The 22,358-nt window shown below is 42.8% G+C and overlaps 1 protein-coding gene across 1 annotated transcript in view; it reads right to left on the bottom strand.

Annotated features, from left to right (window-relative positions):
• Positions 1–634: 634 nt before the first annotated feature.
• Positions 635–22,358, bottom strand: part of ENDOV (endonuclease V) — a 90,760-nt gene continuing 69,036 nt past the window's right edge. The window contains exon 8 of the mRNA XM_069750799.1: positions 635–858. Within this exon, the coding sequence (XP_069606900.1) occupies positions 793–858 (66 nt within the window). The 3' untranslated portion in view covers positions 635–792. The remainder of the gene's footprint in view (positions 859–22,358) is intronic.

Genomic DNA, 22,358 nt, shown 5'->3' on the forward strand with positions numbered 1-22,358 from the left:
ACACATGATTAGACTATCCGCGAGTTTGGATGACAGTCTAATCAGTATGGGAGCCCTAGACAATTTGGTTGCTGGCCAAATGATCGTTCAGCTGACGGCCATCTAATATGCATGGCGAATTTTAGTCTACAAAAAGGGATCTCCAGAGTGGACGCAAGCCCCAACAGGGGCACCTTCCCCCCAGCTACAGAGTAGTAACACCCAGAGCTGGTATGACAACCAAAGCTTTCCCACAGAAAGCACACAAAGACTTGTGTCTCCCTCCCTTATTGTCAGTGTAATTACATCCAGGGGTTCCAACTTTACACCCATTCAGTTTTCTCCTATAAAGCATACTCCCCAGAAGCATCCAACTTCAAGCATTACTCCGAATGGCAGTATTAGCCAAACCCCAATTTACTAGTACATGCACATCCAAATCTAGTCTTCTGTGTGGCACTACTCACAAGTGTCACCATCTCTTCAAAGCTATTTGCTTGACCTAGTGCTAATGTACCAATCCGGCAGACAGCCGATGGAACGCACATCATGGGCTCTAGAGCCAAAGGTTGGGCACAGCTGGTGTAGAAATGTAGATTTATCTTGTGTAGCTTGAAAGAACATATTTTCAATCAGTAGCAATCAAAAGTCAATGATTGGTGTAATATCTTTATTCAAAAATAAATATTCTGGGTAGAACAAAACATTTTATTTAAAAGGTTAAAATAGAGAACAAATTTTAAAATCACAGCAGAGACGGACATCCACTTTTGTCCTGGTGTGGCCAGTCTTTACAACCTGCAAGTAAGTGGGTCAGTCCTCAGGCTTCTGCTTCTCGTTGGTTGTTTTCACACAGAATTCCCTTGATCGTATATCAGCCTGAAATAAAAACCAAACTGAGATGAACAATCTGGATTTGACAATGTTTTGCTCATAAATATAAAAACCCACTGAGTGCTGCATTGACAATTTGTAAAGGACATGACCACCTAAGAGCTCCAAGTTTACACCTCAGACAAACAAAAGTTAAATGAAATAAAAAACAACACAAATTTTCTAGACGCCTGGCACATTTTTCAAAATGCCACCCAGCTCTTTAGACTCTTTGATGCAAAAGGAGAAGTTGCAGGAATCCAAAGCATAAAGTACCATAAGAGATGCAGAAACATTTTGAAACCCTCCTTCCCAAAATCAGAGAAGATTCCCTACTGAGCTACAACAGCTTTTTGGACATTTTCTGACATTTTGCGCCTGAACATGTGAGGCTTTATGCAGTGAGCAAATTTAGAAGCTGTGTGGCTTGGAGGGAATACCATGGGGCTAAACTAAAGTTCTTTGCACGGAGCAAATCTAGTTCCTGTACTACAAAAAACACTGTGCTGCGACCAATATTATCCACATGCATTGACCATATGGTGGTAGATATCAGTTCTGCACCAGGGACTTAGCATACTTTCTAAGTGAGTACAGTAGAGGTAAATTCAGTGATTCTGATGACTGCAGTCGTTCACATTGCACTTTCTTCATAACTTCTTCCATCGACAACTTGTAATGAAGGAGCTGGGGCACTGTGTGTGGACATGTAAGGATCAGGGTCACTTTCAATTTTTCTTAGTATCTTAAAGTTTAAAACGCCTACCAGTGCCAATATCTATCTACTCGGAGCCCACTCTCAAAATATTTACAAATGCCCCTAAAAACTGAGTTGGATCTGTATAATGCAGTGGCACAATCAGTTTTTCCTGCATTACTGTACGCAGCATAGATGGTGAAAAGATGACTACGCAGTATGCACGCTGTGAAAGAAATATATAATCAATAAGGGAAAACATGACATCAATAAAGTTACAATACTGGTATGTCCAGTTAAACCCTGTTGTCAACTAAATGTAGGCACAAAAGGACTTTTCCTGGAGGTGTCAAACCTGTCACCTAGGCTCCTGGATCCTGAGCTTCAAGGGGGCTAGCAAATGGTTTGTAAACAGGAAAGAATATTTCCTCTTTTCTGTATAGGGAGATACACGATATTTGAAATGCCACAGCTTAGACCGTCGTCCACTCACAAACAGCATCTTTTAAAAGGACCAATCCGGGTCATCCTGAAAATATGAGCCTGTGGTCAGGACTATAAAAAGCTGGGTGACACAAAGATGTGTTCACATGTGAGGACGGCCTAAGAGGCTAATACGATCCATAATTCCATTCTTCTTTCCTCCAGGAAAACAGAAGATAACTGCAGATGGAAACGTTTAGGTATTTCTGTTATTCCTCCCTTTTTAACGGTTTTGCATATTTGTGTGTCGTATTTATTTTTACCTTTTTATATATTTATTGTATATTTTTATATTGAAGCTTAAATCTTTAATAAGTTTGACCCTTGTATGCTCTAAAAAAAAATCTATAGCCCTTGTGTGTGTGACCTTTTGCGTATCTGACAGTAACATATTTTGGGGATTCATCACCCCGGAGGTTTGATGAGTGGTGGCAGCATGTTAAGAAATTGGGGTGTGCTTTTTGCTAGCCTAAAACAGTTTGAGAGCTGGATTGAGTGAGAGGAGATAAATTAACCCGTGCATTCGACGTCCCGTCCTGAGAAGTGTGAACGTGACACACACTCTATGTTGACGCTCTACAAGAAGGGATGATGGAAGACTACAGCTCTGAAGCCAACAGAAATTAGTGCAGTTCTTCATTATAATACAGGCTATTACACAGGGTCAGAGAAAGAGAAAAACTGATTAAGGACAATTTTTCAAGATTTCAACCCCTTTTTTGTTCTTAGTTGACGAAAGTGATAGTCACAGGACAAGCAGTACCAAGCAGTACCCCTTCCACAAGCGGAGTTTATTTACCCATTTGGGAGATTATAAATCTTCTTTCTTCACAATTGTTATCATCCAAGAGGGAGTGCAATGATCCCAACCATGTTAACATCACTTCTTTTACAGGATTAGAAACAGACAAGCAAGCTGACCAATACACAGATACAGAAAAGAAGGTGCTCCTTCCAAAGAAAAAGGAAAGTGCTTAAAAAGTATAAAAATGCTGTGATTTACAAATTATTGGCAATAATATGAGAAAACTCCCAAGTCCACAATATTCTTTAGGTTAAGTAATGAGTTAAAAAACAAAAAAAATAGGAGGTTTTGGTTGGAGAAGTTATGAAAGACTTGTGATTAATGGATATATCCAGATGTGCCCTGGTGTGCAGGACTCCGGATACCCCTCTGGTCACGGATGGTGTATGAGGAATCATATGCTTTTAGTTTCGAGCATTACAAGTGATGAGGACTCTGTGCAGCTGGCTGTGCTTTGAAGCACTCCGCTTGTCAGTGTTGATTAACTAATGAGTCCATCGGCATCACACGGATTTATCTAGAGGAGAGTTGCATCTTCATTCATCTAATTCACAGAATAAAGGCGGAGAGGAGCATGAAATAAACATTAAAGGGAAGCTGAATGGGTAATTTAGATCACAGAGCAGACAAGAGGGCAAAAAAAAGTAAAACGGCTCCAACGGGAAACGTCTCGGGGAGGCTCGATGTGGAAGGACAAACAACAACATTTACCTTTCGAGTCAATGTTCTAGATTGAGACAAATGAAGTAGATGGTCTGCTACCTTATGCGGTGTGATAATCTCTACAGAAATGCAATCATGTGGCCTCATTCTTCAGCTTTTACACCCTAATTTTCATTATGTTCTTATCCAGACATCTGTATCCTACTGATGGAACCATAAATTACTGAATATGACTATCATCCATCTCTAGCAATGTTTCTCTTCTCTCAGTAGGAAATGGGGTTGTCTATGTCTGGGTGAAAATGGAGGACTGCATACAAAATGGATAACGAATCAAATATGTATGGGGCTTTAAAGGGCATTTCCACCCTTTATTGTCTTAATACCACAAGAAAGATTATGGTGGGGGGTTGTTTGATGTCTTGAATCAGTGAGGATTGCATAGAAGAAGGAGGTCTTTTAGACATTTCTACTTCTACTTGTTGCATACAGCGATTGACTGGGAGAACTGCTGAATTTCCCTACAAGGTGAAGGAGCTCCATTGCTAAACAAACACAGCAGCCTCATTGATCCAAGGATCAAGGGCAGCCCGGCAAAGCTGCAGGCACTTACACATCTATGTAATGAAAACATGGGCGATCAAGCAAAACACAGTGGTGCCAAGTCCTGCAGAATGCTATGCTAGTTAATATTTGGGAGTAAAGTTAGTGCGAATGAATTCGCACCTGACTGTCCATTGCTGGACATAAGCGGAAGAATGGCCTCTTACCTGTTATGATCAGGTAATTCAGAACCACAATGGACATTTAAGTTCAGAGCACACAAAGTGACCTGACAATTACCAAAAACAAAGGACGAGCTCTGAGACGTGGGAACTCTGCTGACTGCAATCCCTAATCCTAACACACCACACTAGAGGTAGCCGTGGATTGCGCCTAACGCTCCCTATGCAACTCGGCACAGCCTGAGAAACTAACTAGCCCTGAAGATAGAAAAATAAGCCTACCTTGCCTCAGAGAAATTCCCCAAAGGAAAAGGCAGCCCCCCACATATCATGACTGTAAGATGAAAATACAAACACAGAGATGAAATAGATTTAGCAAAGTGAGGCCCGACTTACTGAATAGACTGAGGATAGGAAAGATAGCTTTGCGGTCAACACAAAAACCTACAAACAACCACGCAGAGGGGCAAAAAGACCCTCCGCACCGACTAACGGTACGGAGGTGCTCCCTCTGCGTCTCAGAGCTTCCAGCAAGCAAGAAAAACCAATAAAGCAAGCTGGACAGAAAAAATAGCAAGCAAAAATAACAGAAGCAAAACTTAGCTTATGCAGGATAGACAGGCCACAGGAACGATCCAGGAGGAAGCAAGACCAATACTAGAACATTGACTGGAGGCCAGGATCAAAGCACCAGGTGGAGTTAAATAGAGCAGCACCTAACGACTTAACCTCATCACCTGAGGAAGGAAACTCAGAAGCCGCAGTACCACTCTCATCCACCAAAGGAAGCTCATAGACAGAACCAGCCGAAGTACCACTCTCGACCACAGGAGGGAGCTTGGCCACAGAATTCACAACACTTACCTGTCCGTATCCACAACTCTTCTATTTATTAGCTGGTCTGGCCTGAAGTCAAATGGTCATCACGTTGCAACAATGACATTGCGCTAGTACTAATCAAAAGGAGAGCCGGGGATGCAGTCATGTAATAGGTGCTTCTTCATCTCCTGCCCTCATTGACTGGTATGTGCGAAACGATTGGCATCAATTCTACTTGGGAGTCATAAGCCGCCATCTTTCCTTCTATTATGCCTTTATGCCCACAGGACATATGGACAGGGTATACCTTCATAGAAGCTCTACATCCTACGAAATCATCTTGTAGTGCATGTTCCCCAGCGGCAACATTCATTATCTCTTGGCAGTAGCAAAGCTACTGGGGGACACACCCAGGGTCCTATGGGGCCCACCCTGAGCTAAATTATCCATCGGCGTGAGCAGCCTACTACGTCTGAGTGTTTGCCTCCAGTAGGTGTACATGCCCGAAAATGATGCACGGCAGAGCGCACGTTCACTCTGTTGGCACCATTATAATGGCCCTATCGGCGCATACATCCGAATCCTGTTTTGCTGGAGTTTGGATGTAAGCCCCAACGGGGCCACTAAATGCAATGTTAATGCACCCTAAGAGGAGAGCGGTCATTGTGCCAAACAGCAGCTGCAGTAATAGGGACACATACAGCAGCAGAGGCTCAGTGTTGGAGTATCAGGGGCAGGATGAGGAGTTTGTGCAGGCTGGCAATAGATGGGGATGGTGCTGGAAATGTGAGAAGTCAAATTATTATTATTTATTTATATAGCACCATTAATTCCATGGTGCTGTACATAAGAAGGGGTTACATCAAAATACAAATATCACGTACAGTAAACAAAACAGTAGGTCAGGGGTTGCAGAAGCTCCAATGGTGTTGAGGTGGCCGTGTGGTTTTTACAGGCTGTAAGCTTCTTTGAAGAGGTGGGTCTTCAGGTTTCTTTTGAAGGATCCAAAAATAGTGGATAACCGGATGTGTTGGGGCACTGAATTCCATAGGATGGGTGATATTCGGGAGAAGTCTTGGAGGCGATTGGGTGAGGAGCGAATGAGCGTGGATGAGAGGAGGAGGTCTTGGGAGGACCGGAGATTACGTGAGGGAAGATATTGAGAGATTAGTGTGGAAATATACAAAGGAGAAAGGTTATGGATGGCTTTGTAGGTCAGTGTTAGTAATTTAAACTGGATATGCTGGGAAATTGGGAGCCAGTGAAGGGATTTGCAAAGAGGGGAAGCAGGAGTGTAGCGAGTAGAGAGATTGATTAGTCGGGCAGTAGAGTTAAGGATGGACTGGAGGGGTGCGAGAGTGTTAGAAGGTAGGCCACAGAGGAGTATGTTGAGGCGGGAGATGATTAGGGCATGCACGAGCATTTTGGTAGAGTGTGGGTTGAGGAAAGGACGGATTCTGGAAATATTTTTGAGCTAGAGGCGACAGGAGGTGGCGAGAGCTTGGATGTGCGGTTTGAAGGACAGGGCAGAGTCAAGGGTTACTCCGAGGCAGCGGATTTTGGGGACAGGGGAAAGAGTTATTTCATTTATTTTGATAGACAGATCAGGTAGGGAAGATATGCGTGGTGGAGAAAAGATAATGAGTTCAGATTTGTCCACATTGAGCTTGAGGAAGCGAGAGGAGAAGAAGGAGAATATGGCCGATAGACACTCTGGGGTTCTAGAGAGCAGAGAGGTGACATATGGGCCAGAGAGGTAGATCTGAGTGTCATCGGCATATAGATGGTACTGGAAGCCATAGGACCTTGTGTCAAATGTGTCTGTTGTAATCTCTGCAAAAGAATCGTAGCTGGAAGAAGTTGTCATGTCAGTCTGGGCCAGATGGAAAAGTCATGAGAAATGAATGACTCCATCAGAAAGAACGTCACCTGTAAGCCACTATATATATAACTGTGCTGTAATCACTTGTATGTTCTGCAGGACTGGTATCTACCACTAAGTCACCATATGGCAGTAATATCAGTGTGCCACCATAGTTGTAATCAAGGTTACTGGTTAGGGGCCCACTTAGATATTTTGAGCCCCCCTGAGTTGAACCCCTAGGTACGCCTCTGTCTCTAGGGGTTACTTAGAAATCTTTCCGTGCTTATTTCTTGGTTGTGGAAAGTTGAGAAACACTGGTATAATGGATAACATTCAAGCAAGAGTCATCATTTGTTGCATTAGTCCATTGGGCAACCAACACAACTGCAATGCTACTAAAATGGACAGAAAATACCAAATTGCATCATCCTCTCACATATCTCAACACTAACTCCAAAGAATGGAAGAAGGTTCATATCGTTACTTGCACAAAGACTGTAAAAATGGAGCTCTCCTGTCAGGGATCATCTGCTCAGGGATCGTCAAGAAACCCACATACACGAGATGATCAGCTGCGCCCGTAGAAGTCTGGAGTTTAGCAAACTTTTCTCTAATATAGGAGCAGACAGCATTCTCTCCTGATTTAATACTGGGGAGAACAAAACAATCAGCCATTGAAAATCCAACAGACCAGATCTTCGCTCCTCAGCAATAATCTGTCAATAGGCTCCATACTAAGACTGTTAGATGATCCAAATGATATTTGAAGGTTTGGATGACTTTAGTCTAATGTGTATGCGGGTATTTAAGCTAATTATTGCAATTTGCTGTTCTTGGTTATCAGCCAACTGTTCTCTTCAATAAGATTATTCTGGGGGAGTCCAGAATCCCAATCTGTAATCGAAAACGCTTACTTACATGTGGGTGATACCAGTGGCTTTTTATTAGTTTTACTAAAATATGTCGATAAACTTTAGATGGCTCGTTCCGTCTACAGCTCTTCCTCCTTACTCTCATATACAAGCACGCTTAGCACCGCCCAGAAGGAATGTGCACTGAAACGCAAAACATCTCCCTATAACAAAAGTAAATTAGTCCAATCCCTCTAAAAATCCCTTGGTGAAGAAGAACATAGCACATATTAGATGGTTGATCGGACCTGCTGAGTTCAGCAAATTTGGCAACCATTAATCTGATGCCTATGACTTTTTTTTTTTTACTTTAGGTTTAGTTCACCTTTAAGTGTTGCTTTTTATCTTAGCAGTTTTGTTATTTCTGTGTCCAGGGACTTCGGCAGATTAATAATACTGTTCAGCCCTGGACAGATATTAGTACATATTGCAGTCGTATGAATCCTTGGCTACAGTGCTCATATGGGAGCCATGGATAGAAAGAGGGAAAAAGAGTTTTTATTAGCAACTTCCCCTTAAAAGACCCACGAGTCATCTTTTGTTTCATTTTATCAATCTGCTTCTTAGTTATGCTGTGCCGACGCACCCACAATGGTGTTTGACCTCCATCTTCCCGGAGTCAACCTTTTTCGGCTCGTGCAGTTTCCGACTAGCATTTCTTCCCGCTGCCTTGGTAATATGACTCTGTGTCTCCAGTCTATGTACCATCAATTACTAATAAAGGCTATTCAGGGGGTTGCGATTTGCCGGATTCCATACCTCCGTGCAGGGGTTTATAACTTACGAGACCTAAAACTCCACTCCCTGGTACAACCCTTAGCTAAATCTGTTAATGACCCAGTGGGTCCATGGCTCCTGTTGGCTTCATCACACTGAAAAGGCTCATTTAAATTTAACATGGCCCCATTTTATCACAAGCGGGGGGGCGTCACCCAAAATTCCTATCCTCTTAAATCCCCCTCTCGCATCATATTGACCAAGAAGATTTTTAAAGAGTGATAGCGAATTTGTAGGCCATGTCAAGAATTAGGAATAGGGGTCTGCTTTTTTATTTCTGAAGGAGAGGGTATTACAGTACATACTCATTCACTTCAATGGGGGTAAGCTACAATTCGGAAATTAGTCCATGGCCAGACATGGAGAGGTTTTAGGGAAGAAAAAGGTCCTTTTAAACTAATTATGAAGAACCCAGGACATGACAACATATTGGAAATATTGGAATTTGATAGATGAAGAGTTCTGTAATGTCTGGTCCCCATTAAATCAATATCAAAGTAGATTGCATTACGAAGAAGAGGCAGATTCTCCCTTTTTCATGTCTATGGAAATATTGGAATCATAAGTCTGAGCTACAGGCAACTTTATACTTCAGAGCTGCACTAACAATTCTACGGCACTGCATCCTCCGTTGCCAAGCTCCTCTGCTGCAATAACTGTCCTGTGATCTCGCTATCTGAAGTGATATAGTCCGGCTCAGGAGGCTTAAGGCAGCTGTAGTATTCAGGCAGCTGAAGTCCTGCAACTCTTAAGTCTTTCAAACCTCCTCTGCTTCAAATGATACTTTGTATTACAGTGCTACTATATTGTGGTTCTAGCATTGCTACTCTTGAAATGCCAGATATGCTACACTGAACTCTATTACTGATTTAGCACTGCTACACCAGTTCCTCACCGTTACAATATAACTGATCTAGCTCTGCCACATCATGGTTATAGCACTGCTAATTTTGATGTTCCAGCACAGCTACACTGAACTGTGTTGCTGACCAAGTTCTGCTAAACCAGTTCCTGTTCTAGCTCTGCCACATTGTGGTTCTATCACTCCTACTTTTGCCGTGCCAGCTGTCTTACAATGAACTCTTGATGACTTCGGCTCTGGTAAACCAGCTCCTTACCATTGGGTAAAAAATTACTGTATAGCTGTGCTAGCTCTGCCACATTGTGGTTCTAGTACTGCTATTCTGGATATGCTAACTCTGCCACACTGAACTCTGTTGCTGACTAAGCACTGCTACACCAGTTCCGGTGCTATCTCTGACACATAGAACTCTGTTGCTAAGTTAACACTGCTACACTGATCCCTCACCGCTGATTCAATGCTATTTCATCACTAGACCAGCTTTGCTATATTGAACCATGCTGCAGACGACTATCTACTACATATGAATCTGTATCTCCAGGTGAGACATAACAACCCCTAACTCTATCATTGATCCCCTATAAGGCAATACTGCAAATATTTCTTCCTACATTAGATTACAGATTTGTAAAAAATTGTGCTTTGTAAAGAAAGTTGGGAGATTTTAGCTCTGAAGCCTGTGAACTGTAAATGCAGCTCCAGGTTATAATACAGGCTACAAATTAGGATCAGAACAAAATAAAAAATTTAATTAAAAAGGGACTGAACTTTACATGTAGATTATTTTTTCATGCCAACAGAGTTGAGAGAGGGACATAAGCATGAGATTTTGCCCAACCTGAAGGGTTTCTGCCAGCTGACACATTGCCCTTCTGGCAGAGAGATAACTGATGGCGACGTCAGTGCTGGTCTCACTGTCCTCGTGCTACCATGATCTCATTGACTCTGAGGGAAGGGGGGACAGGATTCAGACCGCGCTGTGCAGCAGCTGGACACTGCACCAGACTATTCATTTTAGGTGGTGCTGTCCGGTAACCTTTCAAGGTGTAACCTACATTACCTAGTCCCACTGACTAACTGGTTGGAACGTATTAGTACTGTCTCATATGCAGCGAATCTTACATCACATATTTGGTAAAGAGAATTCCTCTACAATTTTGAAAATAAGATTTAAAGACCTGTCACCTTGTGAAAAGTGTTCTATTTTGCTTTTATTTTATACTCACTCCTCCCGAATGTTGATTTTCTTTTTTTTAATCTCCATATGGTCCCAGAGATATGGCCTTTTTTTTACTTACTACTAATCTGCACAATCTTTACTAAGGGGGTATGGCTTACAGGATCCTCTGGGGCGTGTCTTTAGGCTGCTCTGCATAATTACTCACTGAGCCACGCCCTTTTATTAAACCCCCCAAAAAGTGGAGCTAAATAAAAAGGCCCATGCCTCTGGAACCATATGGCGGATTTTATAAATACAAAAAACGGAATACTCAGGGGAAGCACGGGAGAAGTCTTGGATGTAACATAGTAACATAGTTAGTAAGGCCGAAAAAAGACATTTGTCCATCCAGTTCAGCCTATATTCCATCATAATAAATACCCAGATCTACGTCCTTCTACAGAACCTAATAATTGTATGATACAATATTGTTCTGCTCCAGGAAGACATCCAGGCCTCTCTTGAACCCCTCGACTGAGTTCGCCATCACCACCTCCTCAGGCAAGCAATTCCAGATTCTCACTGCCCTAACAGTAAAGAATCCTCTTCTATGTTGGTGGAAAAACCTTCTCTCCTCCAGACGCAAAGAATGCCCCCTTGTGCCCGTCACCTTCCTTGGTATAAACAGATCCTCAGCGAGATATTTGTATTGTCCCCTTATATACTTATACATGGTTATTAGATCGCCCCTCAGTCGTCTTTTTTCTAGACTAAATAATCCTAATTTCGCTAATCTATCTGGGTATTGTAGTTCTCCCATCCCCTTTATTAATTTTGTTGCCCTCCTTTGTACTCTCTCTAGTTCCATTATATCCTTCCTGAGCACCGGTGCCCAAAACTGGACACAGTACTCCATGTGCGGTCTAACTAGGGATTTGTACAGAGGCAGTATAATGCTCTCATCATGTGTATCCAGACCTCTTTTAATGCACCCCATGATCCTGTTTGCCTTGGCAGCTGCTGCCTGGCACTGGCTGCTCCAGGTAAGTTTATCATTAACTAGGATCCCCAAGTCCTTCTCCCTGTCAGATTTACCCAGTGGTTTCCCGTTCAGTGTGTAATGGTGATATTGATTCCCTCTTCCCATGTGTATAACCTTACATTTATCATTGTTAAACCTCATCTGCCACCTTTCAGCCCAAGTTTCCAACTTATCCAGATCCATCTGTAGCAGAATACTATCTTCTCTTGTATTAACTGCTTTACATAGTTTTGTATCATCTGCAAATATCGATGTTTTACTGTGTAAACCTTCTACCAGATCATTAATGAATATGTTGAAGAGAACAGGTCCCAATACTGACCCCTGCGGTACCCCACTGGTCACAGCGACCCAGTTAGAGACTATACCATTTATAACCACCCTCTGCTTTCTATCACTAAGCCAGTTACTAACCCATTTACACACATTTTCCCCCAGACCAAGCATTCTCATTTTGTGTACCAACCTCTTGTGCGGCACGGTATCAAACGCTTTGGAAAAATCGAGATATACCACGTCCAATGACTCACCGTGGTCCAGTCTATAGCTTACCTCTTCATAAAAACTGATTAGATTGGTTTGACAGGAGCGATTTCTCATAAACCCATGCTGATATGGAGTTAAACAGTTATTCTCATTGAGATAATCCAGAATAACATCCCTCAGAAACCCTTCAAATATTTTACCAACAATAGAGGTTAGACTTACTGGCCTATAATTTCCAGGTTCACTTTTAGAGCCCTTTTTGAATATTGGCACCACATTTGCTATGCGCCAGTCCTGCGGAACAGACCCTGTCGCTATAGAGTCACTAAAAATAAGAAATAATGGTTTATCTATTACATTACTTAGTTCTCTTAGTACTCGTGGGTGTATGCCATCCGGACCCGGAGATTTATCTATTTTAATCTTATTTAGCCGGTTTCGCACCTCTTCTTGGGTTAGATTGGTGACCCTTAATATAGGGTTTTCATTGTTTCTTGGGATTTCACCTAGCATTTCATTTTCCACCGTGAATACCGTGGAGAAGAAGGTGTTTAATATGTTAGCTTTTTCCTCGTCATCTACAACCATTCTTTCCTCACTATTTTTTAAGGGGCCTACATTTTCAGTTTTTATTCTTTTACTATTGATATAGTTGAAGAACAGTTTGGGATTAGTTTTACTCTCCTTAGCAATGTGCTTCTCTGTTTCCTTTTTGGCAGCTTTAATTAGTTTTTTAGATAAAGTATTTTTCTCCCTATAGTTTTTTAGAGCTTCAATGGTGCCATCCTGCTTTAGTAGTGCAAATGCTTTCTTTTTACTGTTAATTGCCTGTCTTACTTCTTTGTTTAGCCACATTGGGTTTTTTCTATTTCTAGTCCTTTTATTCCCACAAGGTATAAACCGCTTACACTGCCTATTTAGGATGTTCTTAAACATTTCCCATTTATTATCTGTATTCTCATTTCTGAGGATATTGTCCCAGTCTACCAGATTAAGGGCATCTCTAAGCTGTTCAAACTTTGCCTTCCTAAAGTTCAATGTTTTTGTGACTCCCTGACAAGTCCCCCTAGTGAAAGACAGGTGAAACTGCACAATATTGTGGTCGCTATTTCCTAAATGCCCAACCACCTGCAGATTTGTTATTCTGTCAGGTCTATTAGATAGTATTAGGTCTAAAAGTGCTGCTCCTCTGGTTGGATTCTGCACCAATTGTGAAAGATAATTTTTCTTGGTTATTAGCAGAAACCTGTTGCCTTTATGGGTTTCACAGGTTTCTGTTTCCCAGTTAATATCCGGGTAGTTAAAGTCCCCCATAACCAGGACCTCATTATGGGTTGCAGCTTCATCTATCTGCTTTAGAAGTAGACTTTCCATGGTTTCTGTTATATTTGGGGGTTTGTAACAGACCCCAATGAGAATTTTGTTACCATTTTTCCCTCCATGAATTTCAACCCATATGGACTCGACATCCTCATTCCCTTCGCTAATATCCTCCCTTAAAGTGGACTTTAGACAAGACTAAAGTCTTGTCGTGTGGTTATGGGAAGAAGAGATAAGAGGGGAGTAGAGAAGGAGATCTTGAGAGGATCGGAGGTCGAGTGTAGGTAAGTACCGGGAGACCATGTCACAGAAAAATTTGTTGTGGGGAGGATTGCAAGAGTAACATAATGAGGATGATAGATTAGGATCCGCAAGACAAAATATCATAATGCAGCACCACTAACGTGTAAGGCATCCTGGATAGTACCTACATATTTTTTTGTACTACATCCTTGTAAGAAAAGAGCATCAAATATCAAAGTCATCCATGTTCAAGAACATTACAACCATATCCACTACTGTAGAGGGTCAGGGAAATCTCTTTAGGCAGATTACATGCATCTTATTATGCATGTGCAGCTTTGTGCTGAAATAATCTTCTATAATCCCAAGAGATTGATTCTATTTTAGATGTGACCATAACTTGAGGTGGGTTCCTGCTATACTCTGTACAACATGACACTGGTGATTGCAGCTCATCACGAGGACAACATTGTCTGTCTGCTACTTTACAGGCCATGAGTCAAGGAAATAGCCATCAAATGTGACAGATCAGTAAATCTTGAATTCCATCCACTTGTCTTCTAAAATGTGGTCATCATGGTCTCCTTGACAAATTGTTTACTCACTATGTACCAGCGCAGAGTACAACGTCCTCCTCCATAGATCGTCTCTCTTTATTCCACGGCAAGTCAACACTGCTGTGACATCAATCATTCTGGTCAGCTTGGGTGCCAGAACACCGCTTGGGTATTCAGATAGCCGGCATCCCTGCCAATACTGTGGATTGCTCCACAGCTTCTGTTACTTGAACGTCTTAATTCCAGCTCTGCTCCTGAACCTCCTGTGCAACTCAGCTATGAGGAAGCAGTGTAGCAGAGCTGAGGCTATCTGCTCTCTTGGTGATCATAAGTCTGCTATACTGTCAGAGAGAAAATGAAAATCCTTGCAGAGATGACAGAAAGGGCTTGCACTCCACAAGTTGTCTCCACATGAAACTATATAGCGGACCCCTCTTTTGGAATTGAGTAATTAAGGAAACTCCTAATGGCTAACAGATGTGAGACCATTATACCAGGAATGTGGAGAAGCAGATTTACGATCAAGATAAGACTTATGAGAAACGTTAAGATATCTGTGGTCTTTGTCTGCTTATTAGATATTAAGAAGAGAGGTTTGTATGAACTGCGTTGATCTTATAGGAAAGTCATACTTTCGGAAACGTGATGACGTGGGGAACGCAAATCATGGTTTCAGTCGCTAGGCAATGGCCAGAATCCATCCAATTGACTAAAGACTTGATAGACAAGGCTACACCTGTCATCTTTGGTCTCTATGTAAAGATAAAATCATAATAGGAAAAATGGCAGTAATATCTTATATTAAATATCTTATATTTAATATATGGAAATTGGGAATTTTATAATTTTCTCAACCTCAAGCCACATCTCATGACCAGCTGTTATGAGTCCTCAAGGGGGGGTGTGTGGGTGTGACTTAGGAGCTAATAAAAGTTAAATGCCAAATTTTGGACCTTTTCAGTCCCTGGAGGTGCAGCTGTTTCTGTCTGTTTCTTTCTGGAATACCTCCCTCCATAAATCTGAAGCCAATGCAGTGACATCAGGTTTAGTAAGTATCTGTTATTCCTCTTTATTTTATGTTATTGTATATGTTGTATTGTTTTGTCTCCTTTGCGAATCTTTTGTTTTTTTTTTTATAAACACTGCCTATCTTTCAGAATTAAATATAAAATTTAGCAGTTTTGTTCCTTTTGTTCTGTAAACAGCACTACTGAAAGACATACGATACCTGTAAAGGGTGTCCAATCAGCCTGTAAATGATTTGTGGTGGTAGCAAGTAGTTACTTTTGTAATTGTAGAGTGGGCAGTGATCATACCGGGTGTATATACATATATTCCATGTGTTGTTATCTGAGATGTACATACCATATGCTGAGTTATGTTCCCAATAACAGGCCTAGTGGTGGAAGCAGTCTGCGGCCTCCTACGTTAATCGGTCAATTCTGTAATTATTCTGATGATAGGGGGCAGTAGAGGGCTGTTTATGAAAAAAAAGCTAACAGCGGGGTGGTCACCCCCCGGCTGTGATCTTTGACATGTACCAATTGCCACCCTGCCACCATGATCTCCGTTATTCCAACTGGACCACCCTGCTGCAGCATCATCATCTGCCTTCGCACAACTGCTCATCCCATTCAAGGGCCTCAAATATCCACCTCTCCAGGTGAGATATAACACCAGTCTAGTTTATGTAGTGGAAAAATTAAATGTTACTATAGATCTACCCACAAAAATATGCAACCAGCAACTTAACTTGGTCACTTGGTACAAACACATTGTCCAATTTGAAGATTGTCTTATTATGTCGTATTATAATACTTTTGACCATTTGCCTGTGGACATTCTATGTTCACAGGCAAAGGGTCAAAAGTATTATAATCCAATGATGGACTCAGGGTTCTACGTAATAAAGGACACCAAAGGTCCAACAATGCACATCTCTTGGTAGGTCAAAAAATCCCTTCCATACACATTTACATAGTCACATAAGTTGAAAAAGACCATGATCCATCAAGTTCAACCTTCCTACACCAATTGTACATTTCATCACTAATTTAACTATAATCCACAATGTTATAAGTATCGAGGAAATCATCCAGCCTTTTGTAAAAGCTGTTAAAGTGTTTGACGTTACTACCTTTTGCGGTTGGGCATTTCACACTCTGACTGCTCTAACTGTAAAGAACCATTTCTTATTTTGTTGCTTGAATCGCCTTTCTTCCACCCGTAATGAGTGCCCTATGGTTCTTAGTATGGTCTTTGAAAGTAATAAGTTTTGTGCCAATGTTTTGTATTGGCCACACATATATTTGATGTTGATACCTGTGGTTATCATGGGGTGGGATGTGGGTCAATTAAGTAAAATAAAAAATACTGGTAAAGTCCAGGAAGTCTGATTTAATTTCCTTATCCCCCAAAAATGAGGTCAAGTTCTCATTGTCTAAAGCCTCTGAAGCAGTAGTCCCCAACCTTTCTGACTTTGAAAGCTTCATTAGACTCGGAGAGGGTCGTGAGCCACATTCTGCTGCGCAAGTGTCGCAAGACATTGGGCTCCTGCGACCCCCCCACAGAAGTGGCAACCAAAGCCTCAATTACGGGTATAATGATAACCAAAGATTTTCCACAGAAGTCACCCTGAAGCATTATACCAAGATCAAAGGGTTTCCACAATACCCCCATTCAGTATTCTTGGTGGGTATTCCCCCATCAAGTACTCCCAACACACTGTCACATCCAGCTTCAAACACCTCCTCTGACAGGTAGCATCATCCTGTCTCCAGAGTACTATACTTAAATTATCTCTAAACCCCTTGAACCAGTATATGTGTATCTAGATCTGCTCTCCTGTGCAAGACTACTTACAAAATTCACCATTTTGAAATGTGCTCTTCATACCTGTTTGCTAGACCCGCAAATAACGCATCAAACTGGCAGACAGCCACGAGCCACATGTGGCTCCCAGCCTACAGGTTGGGGGGAACCCTGCTCTAAAGTGTCAAACTGGTCATGTCTTCATATGGGCTAAATGAAAGTTTTCTTTTTTTTTTTTTAAATAATTTTGTCCAGCATGGAAACTTGTGAAACTTTGCAAATCACTTTATTGGGGAATTTTTCTTAATTTCTATTAGAAAAAAACCCCAACTAAATACATAAGTGGCTTCCAAATCCCGGCTTTTCCCCAGTTTGTGCTGTGTGTAAGATTTCGACGCAGATTGTTGTCCTGCTGGAGCCTCTTGCGATTGATGGCAGACACTTTGTAATCAGCTTTATTCTAAGAAAAACTGCCAGCAAACAGGATTTTCTAAAGCAGAAATCCCTTTCAAATGCACATTTTCTAATTGACGAAGAACATGACTGTCAGACAGTCGACTTAAGACTGAAAAACATCAGCTATTGACGGTTGCTGAAATAGAGGTCACAATGACATGAACTCTTGAATGGTGGAAGTGAATATGAAAAGTCTTGAGCTTTTACGGTCGGAGAAGAATATGCTCTTTTAATAGCGCTGAACAAGTGGCAGAGATGAGGAGGTGGCACAAAGCTGCTTTTTGATTCCATAAGTGGTGGAGGTCAAACCACATTGCAAAGAGTCAGGGAAATCCAATGCATAGTCAGTGGTCTGAAACACTTGACCTTTGTTAATGTGGGCAATAACGGATTATGGAAGAGGCTGTCTAATGTTCGTAAATGGTTGTAATTGAAAAAAGCTTGTAAAAGCAAGAAACTTTGCAACTTGCTTCTTGTTAAAAAATTTCCCCGTTATCAAAAAAGGACAGGATTCATTAATTTTTACCTTTTACCATTGCCTAGGTTACAGGCCACTACTGCAGTCCATCAGAGGTGGCTGGTTTCATAGGCAAGGATCGCACGCTTGCATGTGCTGCTCTGAAGTTTGCAGGAGTGCTGGATCTGCCCAGCTAAAGCCCACCTGTGCTAATCCAAGACAACAAAGGCAAAGTTGCCCCTTTTCGCAGCACTGAGGACTGCATGGTTTGAGCCAGCAGCTTGGCCACGTCACCCACCCAAACTATCAATCTTAAGGAATGCATAACCCCCTGGCAAGCAGGAAGCCAGGAGGCAGAAGATCGGTGCTCTCCTGAAGAGCAACCATCAGACAAGCCCTTTAACTGCTCGTAATCTGAAAATATCTGCACAACTTGATGCCCCTGATAGGCTACGTTCACACTAGCGTTGTGCGCCGCTGCGACGCGACGCACAACGCACTGAAAAACGCGTGCAAACGCACACAAAAACGCTGCGTTTTTTGACGCGTGCGTCGTTTTTTGACGAAAATCGGACGCAAGAAAAATGCAACTTGTTGCGTTTTCTTGGTCCGACGCTAGCGTCAAAAAAGACGCACGTGTTGGAAAATGCAACAAGCAAAAACGCATGCGTCCCCCATGTTAAACATAGGGGCGCATGACGCGTGCGTCGCCGCTGCATCGCCCGACGCTAGTGCGACGCACACTAGCCGAACGCTAGTGTGAACGTAGCCATACGGGTCAACAAGCCATTCTGTGCACCAACATGTGCTTAGGGGTGAAGTCTGCAGCACAAAGAAATCGGCAACAAAAAACATTTGATTTGTTTCAGTTTTTACCACTGCAAATCCTGAGGCGTATCTGCATGGTGTGGATAAACCCTTACAGTGTTACATGGGGTGCTGGGTCCTGGAGCAAGACTGGTTGGTATTCTCTTCTCTCTTGGTTTTCTATGGTCAGCACTAGTCATAACACAATGTATCTGCTCATTCCTAAGTATCCTACTACTGAGATATTCCTTATATGCGTATCTATAGGATATCTGATGATAGTGGTCTTAAAAGCAGAACCCTTACCTAAGTAATTGGGGGCTACCTGGAACTCCAGTAAAGAGTAGATAAGGTGAAGGATACTTGACTGTTTTTACGTTTTTCCGAAAAGGTGGGTGAAGCAAAAGTAGATCAAGTGCAGAATAAACTATTATGTTTTTAGTGGGTCAATGGACTGGCAGAGTTTGGCATCCAGAAAACGTTAGACACACCTGCTCCAGAGACCACAGTGTTTGATTTTATTACATTCACAGTGAGTAAAGGTTCCGTGTGGAGAGAAATGAGTGAGGGATATACATTGAGGTGTAGAGGAGTTATTCCCCCTTGTATTCCAAAAGACAGATAGTCAAAGTCCCAAACTGTAGTCAAGAAAAAAAGATGTCTCAGATTCGTGGGGAAAAAAATGAATGACCTGGATTTTGGCCAAAAATATATTTGGGTTTCAGAAGTACTTGGCTTCGAGTTGCCCCTTGACTTTGAAGATCTCCAAGGACAGTTGCTTGGTAATTGAGACACTCCAGCAATAAACTGTGGATTTCTTGACCACACAAATCACAAGTCCTCGCCATATCTGTTGTTGTGCATGCCACAGACCTTTATCCATGCCAGGCCACACAGCAAACCAGCACAAAGTGGTCCTCCATGTCTAAGTTTACAATCGAAGGCCAAGGTAATTGAGGAATCTAGGAAGAACAATTTAACTACAAGGAGTCACCTGTTTCCAGATCCAGGTGACTTTCATCTGTGGCACTTTTCTTGTACAGTGTTCATACATGATATATTGTGCAACCTAACTATTTGCAGAACGCATCCATTTTGTTAGTTCTTAAAGGGGTTCACTGGTTTAAAAAAACCCTTGACCCTCCACTGCAGTTTGTTTTTTTGTGTGATTTATTTTTAACCCCTTAACGACCGCCGATACGCCTTTTAACAGCGGCCGCAAAGGGTACTTAAACCACAGCGCCGTTAATTAACGGCGCTGTGGAAAAAGTAAATAGCGCCCCCCAGAGTCGGATTTTCTCCGGGGACTTGGCTGCCGGGGGTAGCCGAGACCCCAGAGAACATGATTCGGGGGGGGTTTACCGACCCCGCATTTGCGATCGCCGGTAATTAACTGTTTACCGGCGATCGCAAAAAAAAACCAAACGCAATTTCTTTTTAATTTCTCTGTCCTCCGATGTGATCGCACATCGGAGGACAGAGAAATGGGGTCCCAGGTAGCCCCCCGATACTCACCTGTCTCCCCCAGTGCTCCTCGTGGCTCCCGATGGGTGCCGCCATCTTCAAAATGGCGGGCGCATGCGCAGTGCGCCCGCCGGCCGGCACCGGTAGCCGAGACCCCAAAGAACATGATCGTGGTCGGTTTTACCTACCCCTGTTTTGCGATCGCCGGTAATTAACTGTTTACCGGCGACCGCAAAAAAAAACAAACAAAGTGTAATTCTCTGTCCTCTGATGTGATCGCACATCAGAGGACAGAGAAATAGGGGGATTCGGGAACCCTATCATACTCACCGGTGTCCCTGGGTCCTCCTGCTGCTCCTCCTGGCTGCCGGGGAAAAGAAAATGGCGGGCGCATGCGCAGTGCGCCCGCCACCTATCGCCATCTGCCGGCCGGCAGGAGAAGAGCAGTTGGGGCTAAAATTAGGGTTAGGGTTAGAGCTAGGGTTAGGGCTAGGGTTTGGGCTAGGGTTAGGGCTAGGGTTAGAGGTAAATTTAGGGTTAGGGTTGGGGCTAAATTCAGGGTTAGGGTTGGGGCTAAATTTAGGGTTAGGGTTGGGGCTAAATTTAGGGTTAGGGTTGGGGCTCAATTTAGGGTTAGGCTTCTTTCACACTTACGTCGGTACGGGGCCGTCGCAATGCGTCGGCCCGACATACGGACGCACGTTGTGAAAATTGTGCACAACGTTGGCAGCGGATGTAGTTTTTCAACGCATCCGCTGCCCAATCTATGTCCTGGGGAGGAGGGGGCGGAGTTACGGCCACGCATGCGCGGTCAGAAATGGCGGACGCGACGTACAAAAAAACGTTACATTGAACGTTTTTTGTGCCGAAGTCCGCCAAAACACAACTGATCCAGTGCACGACGAACGTGACGTGTGGCCATCCGTCGGCAATACAAGTCTATGGGCAAAAAACGCATCCTGCGGGCACATTTGCAGGATCCATTTTTTGTCCAAAACGATGGATTGCGACGGATGCCAAACGACGCAAGTGTGAAAGTAGCCTTAGGGCTAGGGTTAGGGTTGGGGCTAAAGTTAGGGCTAGGGTTGGGGTTAAAGTTAGGGTTAGAGTTGGGATTAGGGTTAGGATTAGGGTTGGTATTAGGGTTAGGGTTGGCATTAGGGTTACGCTTGGGATTAGGGTTAGGTTTGGGATTAAGGTTAAGGTTAGGGTTGTGATTAGTGGTGTATTGGGATTAGGGTTAGGTTTGAGGTTAGGGTTGAGATTAGGATTAGGGGTGTGTTGGATTTAGGGTTTTGATTAGGGTTATGGTTAGGGTTGACATTAGGGTTGTTTTGGGGTAAGGGTTGTGATTATCGTTAGGGTTAGTGATTAGGATTATGGATCGGGTTGGGATTAGGGGTGTGTTGGGGTTAGGGTTGGAGCTAGAATTGGGGGGTTTCCACTGTTTAGGTACATCAGGGGGTCTCCAAACACGACAGCCAATTTTGCGCTCAAAAAGTCAAATGGTGCTCCCTTCCTTCAGAGCTCTGCCGTGCGCCCAAACAGTGGGTTACCCCCACATATGGGGCATCAGCGTACTCGGGATAAATTGGACAACAACTTTTGGGGTCCAATTTCTCCTGTTACCCTTGTGAAAATAAAAACTTGGGGGCTACAAAATCTTTTTTGTGGAAAAAAAAAATATTTTTTTATTTTCACGACTCTGCATTCTAAACTTCTGTGAAGCACTTGGGCATTCAAAGTTCTCACCGCACATCTAGATAAGTTCCTTGGGGGGTCTAGTTTCCAAAACGGGGTCGCTTGTGGGGGGTTACTACTGTTTAGGTACATCAGGGGCTCTGCAAACGCAACATAACGCCCACAGACCATTCTATCTAAGTCTGCATTCCAAAACGGCGCTCCTTCCCTTCCGAACTCTGCCGTGCGCCCAAACAGTGGTTTACCCCCACATATGGGGCATCAGCGTACTCGGGATAAATTGGACAACAACTTTAGTGGTCCAATTTCTCCTGTTACCCTTGTGAAAATAAAAACTTGGGGGCTACAAAATATTTTTTGTGGAAAAATTTTTTTATTTTTATTTTCACGACTCTGC

Source organism: Ranitomeya imitator, chromosome 2, assembly GCF_032444005.1.
Source record: "Ranitomeya imitator isolate aRanImi1 chromosome 2, aRanImi1.pri, whole genome shotgun sequence".
Taxonomy (NCBI): domain Eukaryota; kingdom Metazoa; phylum Chordata; class Amphibia; order Anura; family Dendrobatidae; genus Ranitomeya; species Ranitomeya imitator.